We start from the raw sequence: 13,453 nt of genomic DNA, 5'->3' as shown, positions 1-13,453 counted from the left end.
TTGAATGAAGGGGTTAAAATGTCATTTTCTCTTGATAGTATTAACGAGATATAAATATCTTTTACACAACATTAATGAAAGATAAATATCTCTTACACAATATTAGTATTGATGGAAATATGGTAGACCCTAAAAAAGTTTTTATACATCTAGAGATATAGAGAGATGATTATTTTTTACTTTTAATATTTTATGTTAATAGTAATTAAAATAAACAAATAAAATATCGTGACCCAACATGTATTTGAGCTTAGCTTGTAGCTAAGAAGAGGATGTCGAGTCTGACATCTCGTTAGATTCACATATATTTAGGCTTAGTACGTAGCTGAATCGAAGAATGTTAGGTCTGAAAAGCAAGCCAGACTCATATCATCTAAACTTAACATTCTGTCATGCTTATATATATTAGGTTATTAGCTTGATTCCGGCCTTTTTAAATATGAGCTTTAAACAAAAATAACATGTATAAAATACATTGACCTATCTGATATATGTATTGTATATGCACATTTATCTGAGGTTGGTGTATGTATAAATAAATAGAGTAATCATGTCAACACAGGGAAGCATGTTTCGTTTACTTTTAATGTTGTTGTAATCTCACGGTTTCATAGCATTTAATTACTGTTTTGAGATAAAAGAAACAAGAATATAAAAGACTTGTTTTTTTTTTTATTTTAAAAATATAAAAAATCACTTCAAAACTATTCTAAAATATATTTACTTTATATCCATCTCTTCAACTAAACAAGCTTTTATCTTCGGTGATCTCTTATGCTTCAAGAAAGTAACATGAATATAATCATTTCATAAATGATAAGGTTGAAGCTTTTAGCATCTATACATACAGGTTCAGAAGCACTCCAATGCATATCTAACATGGGATTGTGGCAAAATGTGGTGAGATTCTAAGGAAATCCAAGTTCTTATTTTTTGACTGAAATTAAATCGAGTTATTGGTTAACCAAATTGATATGTCTTTTGTTCATGATTAGCGTGGTTTAATCTTGTAAGAATTCACGGAGAGGAGATAGTTTTTCCTCTAAATGATCATATATATTCAGAAATAAAGGTGAGCCTACATTTTCGATTTTGAATTTCTTGTAACAAAATAAAAGGAAAAGGGTTTCAGAAGGTGACGTGATCTCCCTTTCCTTGACGACAAAGGCAAGAATTGGACCCAATTTACCCCACTTGAAATAAAACACACACATCAACCACTAACCATCTACCTGTGTTCAATTAAACCTCCTCCTCCTCCTCCTCCTCCTCCTCCTCCTCCTCCTTTTTTACACATAATTTTGCAAACTTTTTCACCATCTATAACAAACCCTTATAAACGAACGTCACAAGTCTTAATTATCCTGTAAAAAAATTAAAATTCTTATCTATCTATACACACACCAAGGTAATGTTTGGAATGTCGAGTTTTATTTTCAAAATATTTTCCGTTAGAAATGTATTCAACTATTTTTTAAAATTTATTTTTAAAGTATTCTTTGATTAGAAAAGCATCAATTTAATTTTTTTAAAATATATTTTCACATCAGCATATCAAAGCAATTTAAAAATATAAAAAATTTAATTTAAAACAAAATAAAATTTAATTTTTTTTTAAATATGATTGAATCATAAAAACAAAAACTACCCTTCCAATTATGGCCTCTTGTCGGCACAATTACTCAAATCCTGCATTTATACCACTTTTTTTTAGTTTAACGTGAGTATCGGGTCAGCTTGCGCGCACCTCGACTAATCCCATTGGCTCTGAAGTTAACGACCATGTAAGCCTCCAGTGGCCATCCTGTGAGCAACCATAGGGTTCGAACCTGAGACCACAGAGGGAACAAATCTCTTGATCCTAAATTCTTACCACTGGACCACCATCTAAATGGTTATTTATACCACATTTTAATCATACATGGTGTAATCCTTAGCACACCGTATCAATGAAAAAAAAATAAAAAAACACTTGTTCTTAAAAATCTTCCACATCACCACAATTTGATAATAGAATGATAAGGTGTATCCAATTGACAGTTTAACACAAGTTTTATAAAATTATCTCTTTCAGCTAATAATTCAAGAGACAGCAAAACTTTTTTGACTTTAACTAGGCTCACCATATCAATGAAAAGTAGATCTACCAAAAATCTCTAAAACCCCCTTTACTCTCTGTCTCTCTCTCTCTAAAACCCTGCCATGTATGCTAAGCATGGGCTGGCAATGTTTGTCTACTAGCTATCACTGAATGCTGATCTCAACACGCCTATAAAATGAACTACAACTCTTAACACTACACTAACACATGGTCTTCCGTGTTGCGAACTCTTAACTAACAGCAAAACTGATAAAGAAACTGCCTTTGATGGCACTCGGTCTCATTTTCTTTTTCTCTTTGTGTTTCACATTGTGTTTTGCGGGCAATGTGAGCTATGATAGTAGGTCTTTGATCATCAATGGTGAAAGAAAGCTTCTTATTTCTGCTGCCATTCATTATCCTCGCAGTGTCCCTGCGGTCAGTGTCACTTTTCTTCAACTGGGTTTTCTGTTTTCTTGGTTTTTATTAAAGAAAATGCTGGAAAATAATATGGGAAAATGGAAAGGTTGTATGTTTACTTTTGGGATTTGTTTAACTGGTGATTTTCTTAACTGGGTTTGGAGAGTTTTGCTTTAAGAGCTTGCTGGATCGACCTTTTGTATTGCTTTACTGGGTTCTAAATGTTTGTTGAATTGTGTAGTGAATTGTTGTACTATTTTTCTCTTTTAGAAGTGGTGTGTATTTTAGGATGGTAATTGTGCATGGCTTCATTGGATTAGCAACGTGGATTCTAGATTGCTTTCTGCATCTTGGGTTTTGATAGTAAATTTTGTTAATGTGAATGGTGGTATGTGGCAGATGTGGCCAGAGCTGGTAAAAACAGCTAAGGAAGGAGGGGTGGATGTGATTGAAACATATGTATTTTGGAATGTTCATCAGCCTACTTCTCCTTCCGAGGTGAGTGGAACGACAATGTCTAGTCATTTGGCAGTAAAAGTTCTCCATTTTTATCCTTGTAGTTCAATATTGACTCTTTCTATTTCTTTGGTTGTAATTGGGAAATTGTAGTATCATTTCGATGGAAGATTCGATCTGGTCAAGTTTATAAATATTGTCCAGGAGGCTGGGATGTATTTAATCCTTCGGATTGGCCCATTCGTTGCAGCTGAATGGAATTTTGGGTATGACTGCAGCCGTCTTAGATTATACAGCTTTTTGAATGATAATGGATTTTTCCTTTCACTTGTATCTTAAAAACATTTCACATTTTTTTTTCATCAGTACTTTTTATTCGTTTCTCATCACTTTCCTTACTTTCAATCGTGTACAAATAGGGGTATACCTGTCTGGTTGCATTACGTTAATGGAACTGTCTTCCGGACTGATAATTATAATTTCAAGGTATGACAGTGGGATCTCAGGAGTCTCATTAGTAAGAGGATCTTTAGATTCCTGTTCCTGAATCTTCATTCACATGTGATTGAAATATTGATGTTTTCTGATTTTTTCTTTTTCTTTTTCCCAACTCTTTGGTGTTTAGTACTACATGGAGGAATTCACGACATACATAGTTAAGCTAATGAAGAAAGAAAAGCTCTTTGCATCGCAGGGGGGTCCCATAATTTTGTCTCAGGCAAGTATAACTATGATCTCTGTTTCTAATATTTATCAATTTTCGATTCAACATTCAATAAAATCAAGAAGAATTGTCATTTGTTTTCCTTCCTTTGATTTCAACCGTTTGGTTTGCACTTTTGCAATATGGAGGATTGTGGCTCTTTCAGGTGATGATCCTTGATTTTTTGAACATTCCCTTAACAGAGTATACCATCCAAATGGCTTTTAGTCATTGAATATGTCTCCTTTAGTACAAATAAATGTGGCTTGTACTATTAGAGGTAATTGTGCTACTTTTATGAACTGATCTCACTGAACGTTTCGCTACCTTCAAATGATGTCAGAATCTTAGATAGTTCTTTTTCAAGAGAGGCGTATTAAATGATGCAAATTTTTGAAGCACTTCCTGAGTTTTTTCCGTGCATAATTGAACTAACTATGGCCCACTCTTTTGTTCTGTTTCTTTTGTCATTTTCATGTCATCTTCCTTTTACTGAGAATGGGCTTCTTTTCCTTTACATAACCAATGCACCTGGTTTCAATTGCAGGTTGAAAATGAATATGGATACTATGAAGGTGCTTATGGAGAAGGTGGAAAGCGATATGCTGCATGGGCAGCACAAATGGCTGTTTCTCAAAATACAGGCGTGCCTTGGATAATGTGCCAGCAGTTTGACGCACCTCCCTCTGTGGTGAGAGTTTATAACATCCCTACAATCTAGGTATCTCAAAAACTGGCTAAATGGGACTGCTGGATACAAGCTAGTGCATTATTATACTTGAAGAGGAGTTTTTTTAACCTTGAACCACATTTGGCTGAATTTTTTTAGTTGGAACTAAGGCTACATTAAGTTTTGAGTTGACATACCAGTTTGTATGTGTTGCATCTGCATGCTGTACGACTATTAGTGATTGGTTTTTAATTGATAAGTTGTATATATTAGCCTTGTGTAAAAATTGTATAATTGTTTTTACTCATTTCTTCTTCCATCCTTGTTGGTGCAGATAAATACTTGTAATTCCTTCTACTGTGATCAGTTTAAACCTATTTTTCCAGACAAGCCTAAAATTTGGACTGAGAATTGGCCTGGATGGTAATGTTTAATTCCTATTCTTGCCCCTATTTGCTATGTATAATCTTCGCTAGCTTATGAAAATTTGTTAACAACCGTGATTTAGCCATCTATATGCTTTAATTCTAGTGAGACTATGCTACAGTAGCACTTGAATTTCATATATGGTAGTTTATGTTGTAAATCATCCCATGCTTACTAATTACACACCAGGTGGTGAGCAATTTCAATGAATTAGAGAGTAGTGAAACGTTAAGCAGAAAGAACCTATGTGTACAAAATATAATTTTTTAACTACCTAGTTACATATCTCTAACTCTTTTTAACTACTGAAAGTAATCAACACATGTAAAGTAGCTCTTTGAGAAATTGAAGAATTGTCTCTGCATAAAAGTCATTATATCTGGACCCTGAAGGCATAAAGATCTTATTTAGATTTGTAATCAGACAGAATTTAGTCATATCATTCCTGTGCTTCCTCGAGAGATTCTGTAGTCTAAAACTGCTTATCAATCTTTTGGCTCAGTTGTTATTGTCCTTATCTATTCTGCCTAGCATCTTATAATGGGTGATCACTCCTATTCAAGGAGGCCTCCACTGGAGAGATGGTCTGTTTTGATCCATCTGGATCGATTCACTGGCTCTTGCATTGTAGCCTTATTGGGTCTAGTATGAAATGTACAGTAACTTCCAAAGCATTTAAGTGGGACCAACGCTGTCTTTTTCAGGTTTCAGACATTTGGGGCCCCTAATCCTCACAGGCCAGCTGAAGATGTTGCTTTCTCTGTTGCTCGCTTTTTCCAGAAAGGTGGCAGTGTACAAAATTATTACATGGTAATTTACTTGATATTCTGTCTTGAATTCTCTAGTTGATTTTCACTTTTTTACATATAGTGTATTTGATCCACAGTTAGAGTGCTATACTTGTTTGATTCTTAAATCATGCTGATCACCTTCAGTTTAAAGTTTCTGTTAATGTATGATGATTTCTATAATTAACATAACACTGCTGCTTGGTCCTCTGTGGTTTAGTACCATGGAGGAACAAATTTTGGTCGCACTGCAGGTGGACCATTCATTACAACAAGTTATGATTATGAGGCACCAATTGATGAATATGGTGAATACTTTACATTTTCACCTTCTAATTGTCACGTGCTCATGTTCTGCATCTGCAATGTGAAATTGAGCATGTGCATAATGTCAATTTTATGAGTTCTGACTTTGCTGATAGGTTTGCCTAGGCTACCAAAGTGGGGACACCTGAAGGAACTTCATAAAGCTATAAAGTTATGTGAGCATGTCCTACTGAACAGCAAGCCAGTTAATTTATCACTGGGTCCTTCCCAAGAGGTACCTTTCTGCTCTTCCTAACTCAGGCACATGCAAAAGTTTACATATTTATTTTCCCAATTTACTTTTTACTAGTTTGGCTTCCATATTTAGCTGTAGATAAATCCAAAGCATTTCAATATATAAATTGATGGATGCCTTCTTTCCCTCATGATACTCTGTTCTCTCTCTTCTCTTCTAGTTTCTACAAAATTTCCTGATGAAGCCATCAAGAGATGGATTCTTGACTTTGCTTTGTGTACTACACAAAATGATGTTATTGAAACTTGCAATATGGGTAGTATTACTGCAAAGTCAAATTTGTTTTTGTTGCCTCACTTTCTTTTGGATCAGTGTTTGGTTTGATTGTACCGAATGACAACAATATGAAAATCTTACTTCAGAATGGGATTGTCTCTGCTGTCTGCATATCATCTGTAGAGTTGTGAGCAATCTGTCATTTGGCCATATGTCTAGAACTGCGACATAAATTCTAACATTTGTTGTCATTTAGTACAATTAGGTATTGAAATTTCAGATTGCATGATTGGTGGATGTGAATTCCAGCATTGTACTGGTCATATTGATGTTATGTTTATGCATTTCTATTTGGGCTGTGTTATATGCTGGTGTTCCCTGAAACTATACATTCATTGTACTGATCACTTATGGCAGGCCGACGTCTATGCTGATGCATCAGGTGGTTGTGTTGCTTTCCTTGCTAACATAGATGATAAAAATGACAAGACAGTTGACTTTCAGAATGTGTCATATAAGCTGCCAGCCTGGTCGGTTAGCATTCTGCCTGACTGCAAGAATGTAGTATATAACACTGCAAAGGTAATGTCTTCATATTATGAAATTCAAGCATTCTGATAAACTTCCTACTACCACATATGATTTACACCAGAGTGCAGAAATTTTAGTGCATCACCAGGTGTAAGATCTTTTCATAAGGGTTAAGTACCCACAAAATAACAGTCATGATAGTTTTCAGCCTATGAGCTATGCATCAAACCTAGTTGAAATTAAATGCATACGATGACCCATATATGGTTTGCTCCTGTATTCTTATCCTTTCAATTGTTTGAGTCTGTATGTGACAACGATATTTCTACAGTGTTCATCATCCCACTGAAAAATAAAATCAGCCATTGCTATCACTGCAAAAAATAAATGAAAATCTTACATGGAAAAGTTTCTGGCAAGGCTGAGATACTGAGAATGAAAGTTTCTCCTTGTGGTGAGGAAGTAGTTGGTCCTATCATAAAACTAGAAAACTTCAGTAACTCTTTCCTAATAGCAGATTAATATCAGGCAGTTAGTCTGTTTTAATGAAATTGGCTTGTCCTATATTCTATCACACAATTCTTGTTCTGAATTAGGTTCTGCACTTGTGTGTGAAATTTTCAACAGGTAACTTCCCAGACTGCTTTAGTTGAAATGGTACCTGACAATTTACAGCAAAAGGATGGCTCAAAAGCTCTTAAATGGGAAGTATTCGTGGAGAAAGCTGGGATTTGGGGAGAACCTGACTTCATGAAAAATGGTTTTGTGGATCATATCAACACCACAAAAGATACCACGGACTACCTCTGGTACACAACAAGGTTGGTGTTGCTCTACTAAAACTAATTGCCTGGATTAGTATTTGGATGTTTACTCTGCTTTTCTAATGTTATCGATTTCCGTGTGGTTTTATGATTAATTGGACATGATAAAAAAATGTAAATTAAAACACATTGTATGTGTGTGTTTATTTTTTTATCCTCAAGGAAATAGAATTCTTTCATGTAATTTCCACATCCATGGATCAGACACTTTAGTATGTCTAGTGAGTGCTATGCTTAGAATGCATATTCTGACCGAAAAATGAATTAAATGTTCAACCAGCATTTTGATGGGCAAAATTATTATTTATTTATTTTTTATGATGGTCTTGGGTGCTTCATCTCACTCCAGTTCTTTGTAGCTCAACAAGCAGTTCCGTTTGATCTTTCTCCGGCGTCTTGTCTTCTTCACCTAATCTTCAAATCTTGTACCCTACTCAATATTTAAGAATTTCTTTTCCTCATTTTTTAAGCATAAATATATAAGCTCACATATAAATCATGGAATTATTATGCAACATCAATTGCACATGTCATATTTAGAAAATAGGTAGCAAGATATCAATTTCTATCTCACTCCAGTTCTTTGTACCTCAACAAGCGGTTCCCTTTGATCTTTCTCTGGCGTCTTGTCTTCTTCTCCTAATCTTCAAATCTTGTACCCTACTCAATATTTAAGAATCAATTTAAACCATCATTGCTATCTTGCTACCTATTTTCTAAATATGACATGTGCAATTGATGTTGCATAATAATTCCATGATTTATAAGTGAGCTTATATATTTATGCTTAAAAAATGAGGAAAAGAAATTCTTAACCGTGTCCATCTGCAGCACTGGATTATTCCTACTTAAATGTGATTGTATAAAAATGATTTTTTATTTATAGAAGAGGTCTATTGTACTGTAAGATTTGTTTTGAACTTAATAGAATTCTTCAATGGCAGTATTGTTGTTGGTGAAAATGAAGAGTTCTTGAAAGAGGGAAGACATCCAGTTCTTCTTATTGAATCAATGGGTCATGCTCTTCATGCTTTTGTGAATCAGGAACTTCAAGGTTATTATCTGGTTCATTCCTTTTAGGAGTAAATTTATTTTATTATGATTCTCTTGAAACTTGTCGGGTTAATTTTGAAATATGCAATTAATATTCTTTCCCCCCCCTCTGTACCACTATGTTTTGTGTTTGCACTATTTTTATATTCAAAGCTAGTCAAGTGTGATAACTTGCTATGAAGTCTTAGCACATAGGTTCCTCAATGTTGTACGTGGTTACTCTCTAAGTTTCTTTACCTATTTTTGGGTATGCATAGTTTAAAAACCAAATTTTCTAGCTCTTTCTATTGGTCTACCGGAAGGCTACAATCTTTTGTCCATCAAGATTCTTGATGGGAGGATTTTTGAAAAAGTTGTGAATTGAGCTATGATAATTATTGATTCCCAGACATTCTTTAGCATTTGTGAAATATCACACTTATCCTGCTCAGTTCCTCAATCTGATATTCTGATTGGTGAATTTGGAGATTTCTCCTTGATAGCACATGAGAGAATAAGACAGTCTTTTCAGGAAACTAGAGCCCACTCTAGCTTTTATTTACTTAGCTGTACTTGATGCAGCAAGGATGGACAAACAAGAAACTAGATAGAAGATGCCTAGACATCTTCGGAGACATTAAGAAGTTCTAATCACAGAACTTGTTCTTGTTCTATGAAGCATTCAAGGAATTTATGCAGGAATAAACCACTGTTTTCTCAAAATATATCATCTGAAGGAGACCTGGCAGTTCTTAGGGTTAAGATTATGAAGAATTGTTATGCTTGCTACGTTTTACTGCACCATGGTTGCATTACATCATGTGTGTGTGTGTGTGTATATATATATATATATTTTTTTTGAGGAAGTTGCATTAAATAGATAATACAATGTTCTTCTTGGTATCTCTTTGACAAATTATATTTATACAAGCTACAGCCTGCAACTATGTTACTAAATCTAATTGCCAATATTCAGGTAGTGCATCTGGAAATGGCTCGCATTCACCCTTCAAATTTAAGAATCCCATATCTCTCAAGGCAGGGAAGAATGAAATTGCTCTCCTAAGCATGACTGTTGGCCTACAAGTGAGCTACTTTTATTATCATCATCTTTTTATTTAATTACCACTTTTCATTTTCTGAAGCCTTTAGGTTTTATTTCAACTTTCATGCTGATAATTTTGTGTCTGTGATGAAGACCAACTTTTTTGTCACAATACTGCTTGGATTTCAATTTCAACATCAGGATTGATCTCTAGATGTTAATTGCATTATCTACCAAGTTGCTTTCCAAAGTATGAAAAATTTGGTCCTGTGGAATGGTCTTTTATCCTAGTGCTGGATTTATGAATGATTTATCTAGTAGTTTGAAGGATATTGCCAAATGCTTATGGTCTTACCTAGGCCCAATCTATGCTTCATTTAAAACCTGTCCAGTTTAATGTGATATCCAAAAATATTGGCAGGTGTAAACATTGTGTGGAAGCCATATGATGTTGTGACATTGTCTTAAAATTCTTATGTTTGTAGTATTATCTAGAACCTAGGTCATCATCAGAATGGGCTCCAATCAAAGTATCACATATTTGCCCCTTTATAGATTCATCTTGTGTTTGACTGATGAAAAAGTTTGTCAGGGGGCTTTAAACGCTTTGAGAGAATGTCAGAGCCTAGTTATAGAGTATTCATTCTCTGCTACGTGGACTTTTGGGGAAGCCATCTGTAAAACTTTCTTCCACAGATCATCAAACATTGGCTGGCACTAAAAGCTGGAACATATTGCACTTGATCTTTGAAGTTATTTGTGATGTCATGCTTTATCTTGTCATGTGTTTGGTTTCGTCAAATGCAACAAATTGAAAAGACTCAACACTCCTTTTTGTTGCTTTCAGAATGCAGGCTCATTTTACGAATGGGTAGGAGCTGGACTAACAAGTGTTAAGATTGAAGGATTCAACAATGGCACTGTTGACTTGTCTCATTTTAACTGGATCTATAAGGTATTCTTCTTTGTGAATATTGACTGTGCATGCTGTCAGACAAAAGGAGTAATAATGTCTGTTTTAAGATTAGGTTTTTTCCCTTTGGTTAAGAGAGCAAAATTTTCTCCCTTTCTGTTGCTTTAGTTTAAGGTAAATTAGTTTTCCTTGAAAATTTTCACTGTAAACCTGAATGTGAAGTAATACTGTATACAAAATCACACTAAAATGAATATGAAGTAAAGCTGTATAAAAAATTGCATTACGACTCCTTAATTACTGCTGTGATAATCACTTTCTGTTTAGAATATTTTATGCAATTTGCCTTGGAAAATAATGAAAGACAAGTTCCACTTAAATGACATCTAGTCATTTTGGTGTTGTTTTTGAATGGTTTTTTCCTGGAAAACAAGTAATTGATTGTTTTGCTATGACAAATTCACTTTTGGATTTTCCTCTTGAAAATTATTTTGGATACATTGGATAGAAGTTGTAAAACGGGTTTGGTTGTACAAAAATAAGGTAGCATGAGGTTCATAATTACAAAGCGCTCATGAATCCTAATGTTGTACAGAATTTAAGGTCCCAATCCTTCAAAATTTAAAACATGAGAAGTAGCAATATGATGTGATGTTTCTTCAGCAGGAAGCAGTGTTTGAGAGATGCAGAATTTGAAATAGCTAAATTCAGATTGATATTCATGAATAATATGTGGCATTTTATTTCTTACAAAGCCTTGACTCTTTTTTCAATCTTGTTTCTCCCAGATTGGGTTGCAAGGAGAAAAGCTTGGTATATACAAGCCTGAGGGAGTGAATAGTGTAAGTTGGGTTGCAACATCAGAACCACCAAAGAAGCAACCTTTGACATGGTACAAGGTAAGCATTTAGTGAAGCTCTCTTTCAGCTATGCTATATACTTAACTTATATCCTTTGGAGGTGAACGTCGCCACTGCATTCCAAGCATTTAATGCATATGACTAATTAATTTTGAACTTCATAGGTTGTTCTTGACCCACCAGCAGGGAATGAACCTGTTGGGCTGGATATGCTTCATATGGGAAAGGGTCTAGCTTGGTTGAATGGAGAAGAAATTGGAAGATACTGGCCCAGGAAAAGTTCTGTTCATGAAAAGTGTGTTACAGAATGCGACTATAGAGGCAAATTCATGCCAGACAAATGCTTTACTGGGTGTGGTCAACCAACACAAAGATGGTAAATGGAAAACTGATAAATTTTTGATGAGATCGTTGAGTATTTTCTCTCTCTTAATTGCATCACTGCATCCAAATGGATATCAGTAGAACTTAAATGATTAACCACTGCATCGTTGCAGGAGTCTATGCATCAAAATTACAAAATTTTGGAAGTTTTTTTCGTAACTATCTACATGATGAATGTATATAATTTTCTAACTATACCTAGTTTCCAAAGGATTGATGGTTTGCTGATAATCAGCTTTTGGAAAAAAATAGATGATGCTGTAGATCTTAAGTTATCTGCCAGCCTTAAGCCTATTGATTCAGCTAAGGGGCCCTTGTGCATATTTCTAAGTAAAATCTGAATTTTATGCAACCACAATTGTTAATAATTGTGGAATAATTCGCAAAGCTTCACGATGCATCGCACCCTGCTATTCGACCTAGTTGGTCCTCATGAAAATTTATCAGTTATTTTGTTTTCATTTTCTATTTCTGGTGGAAAACAAAATACAAAAATATCATACATGCATGACCAAGTAATTGATTTTGTTGTTGCAATATCAGAAAGTTTGCATTCTGTGTGTGCCAGGTACCATGTTCCACGTTCTTGGTTCAAGCCATCTGGAAACTTGCTGGTGATTTTTGAGGAGAAAGGTGGAGATCCAGAAAAAATTACATTCTCGAGACGAAAAATGTCCAGCATATGTGCTCTCATCGCCGAGGATGACCCCTCAGCTGATCGAAAATCATTGCAGGAAGCTGGAAGCAAGAACTCCAATTCCAAGGCCTCTGTCCATTTGGGGTGCCCCCAAAATGCCGTTATATCAGCTGTAAAATTTGCCAGTTTTGGAACTCCTACTGGAAAATGCGGATCTTACAGCGAGGGAGAATGCCACGACCCCAATTCCATTTCTGTTGTTGAAAAGGTAGGAAACATAATTCCTTCTTACTTCACTCTAGCCTTTTCCTTGCGTCAAAATGTTTCTTTGCTTCATCCTAATCCAAAAATGAAAATAAAAGAATGCATAAACAATGGTTTCTTTACTGATAATACTGCACTGGAAATATTGCAGGCCTGTCTAAACAAAACCGAGTGCACTATAGAACTAACTGAGGAGAACTTCAACAAGGGTTTGTGTCCAGACTTCACCAGGAGACTTGCTGTTGAAGCAGTATGCAGCTGAAACCAGCAGCACCAGCAGTAAGAAGATCCAACCACATAGCATACAAATTCACATGCTTAGCTAGAAAGAACAAAACTACAAAAAAAGGGGGGGAATTATATTACCCTCCACTTTAAGGTTTTCCCCTCAATCTTCCTGAGTTGTAGGGAGAAACTGTAGTGTTTTGTATGAGGTACTGTAATTTGTATTGGGAAATAGGCAGAAAGCCAATGCTTATTTATTTGAGGCATTCAATGTCAATCAATTCAATATATTTCTGCAAAATAAATCCCAACAGGTGAGAGTTTTTTCTTTTTTCTATGTTCTTCTAGCTGTTGATTGGTTTATGACATGTGAGAAGCAAGAAAAAAGAAAAAACTTTAACACGGCCTAATTCCCCC

At 35.0% G+C, this 13,453-nt stretch overlaps 1 protein-coding gene across 1 annotated transcript; it reads left to right on the top strand.

Annotated features, from left to right (window-relative positions):
- The first annotated feature begins 2,152 nt into the window (after window positions 1-2,152).
- Window positions 2,153-13,341, top strand: LOC133673466 (beta-galactosidase 10). Its single transcript, XM_062094293.1, has 19 exons — window positions 2,153-2,518; window positions 2,900-2,998; window positions 3,110-3,222; window positions 3,376-3,442; window positions 3,582-3,674; window positions 4,207-4,350; window positions 4,664-4,752; window positions 5,460-5,565; window positions 5,764-5,851; window positions 5,966-6,084; window positions 6,739-6,903; window positions 7,480-7,673; window positions 8,621-8,730; window positions 9,685-9,794; window positions 10,601-10,708; window positions 11,455-11,565; window positions 11,691-11,902; window positions 12,479-12,815; window positions 12,963-13,341. Exons 1-19 carry the CDS (start codon window positions 2,369-2,371, stop codon window positions 13,071-13,073), a joined length of 2,526 nt encoding a protein of 841 aa, XP_061950277.1. The 5' UTR covers window positions 2,153-2,368; the 3' UTR covers window positions 13,074-13,341.
- Window positions 13,342-13,453: the final 112 nt, after the last annotated feature.

The sequence above is a fragment of the Populus nigra genome, chromosome 14 (assembly GCF_951802175.1).
Source record: "Populus nigra chromosome 14, ddPopNigr1.1, whole genome shotgun sequence".
Taxonomy (NCBI): Eukaryota; Viridiplantae; Streptophyta; class Magnoliopsida; order Malpighiales; family Salicaceae; genus Populus; species Populus nigra.
The sequence above is the reverse complement of the archived record's forward strand: the minus strand, read 5'-3'. Positions and strand labels throughout refer to the sequence as shown.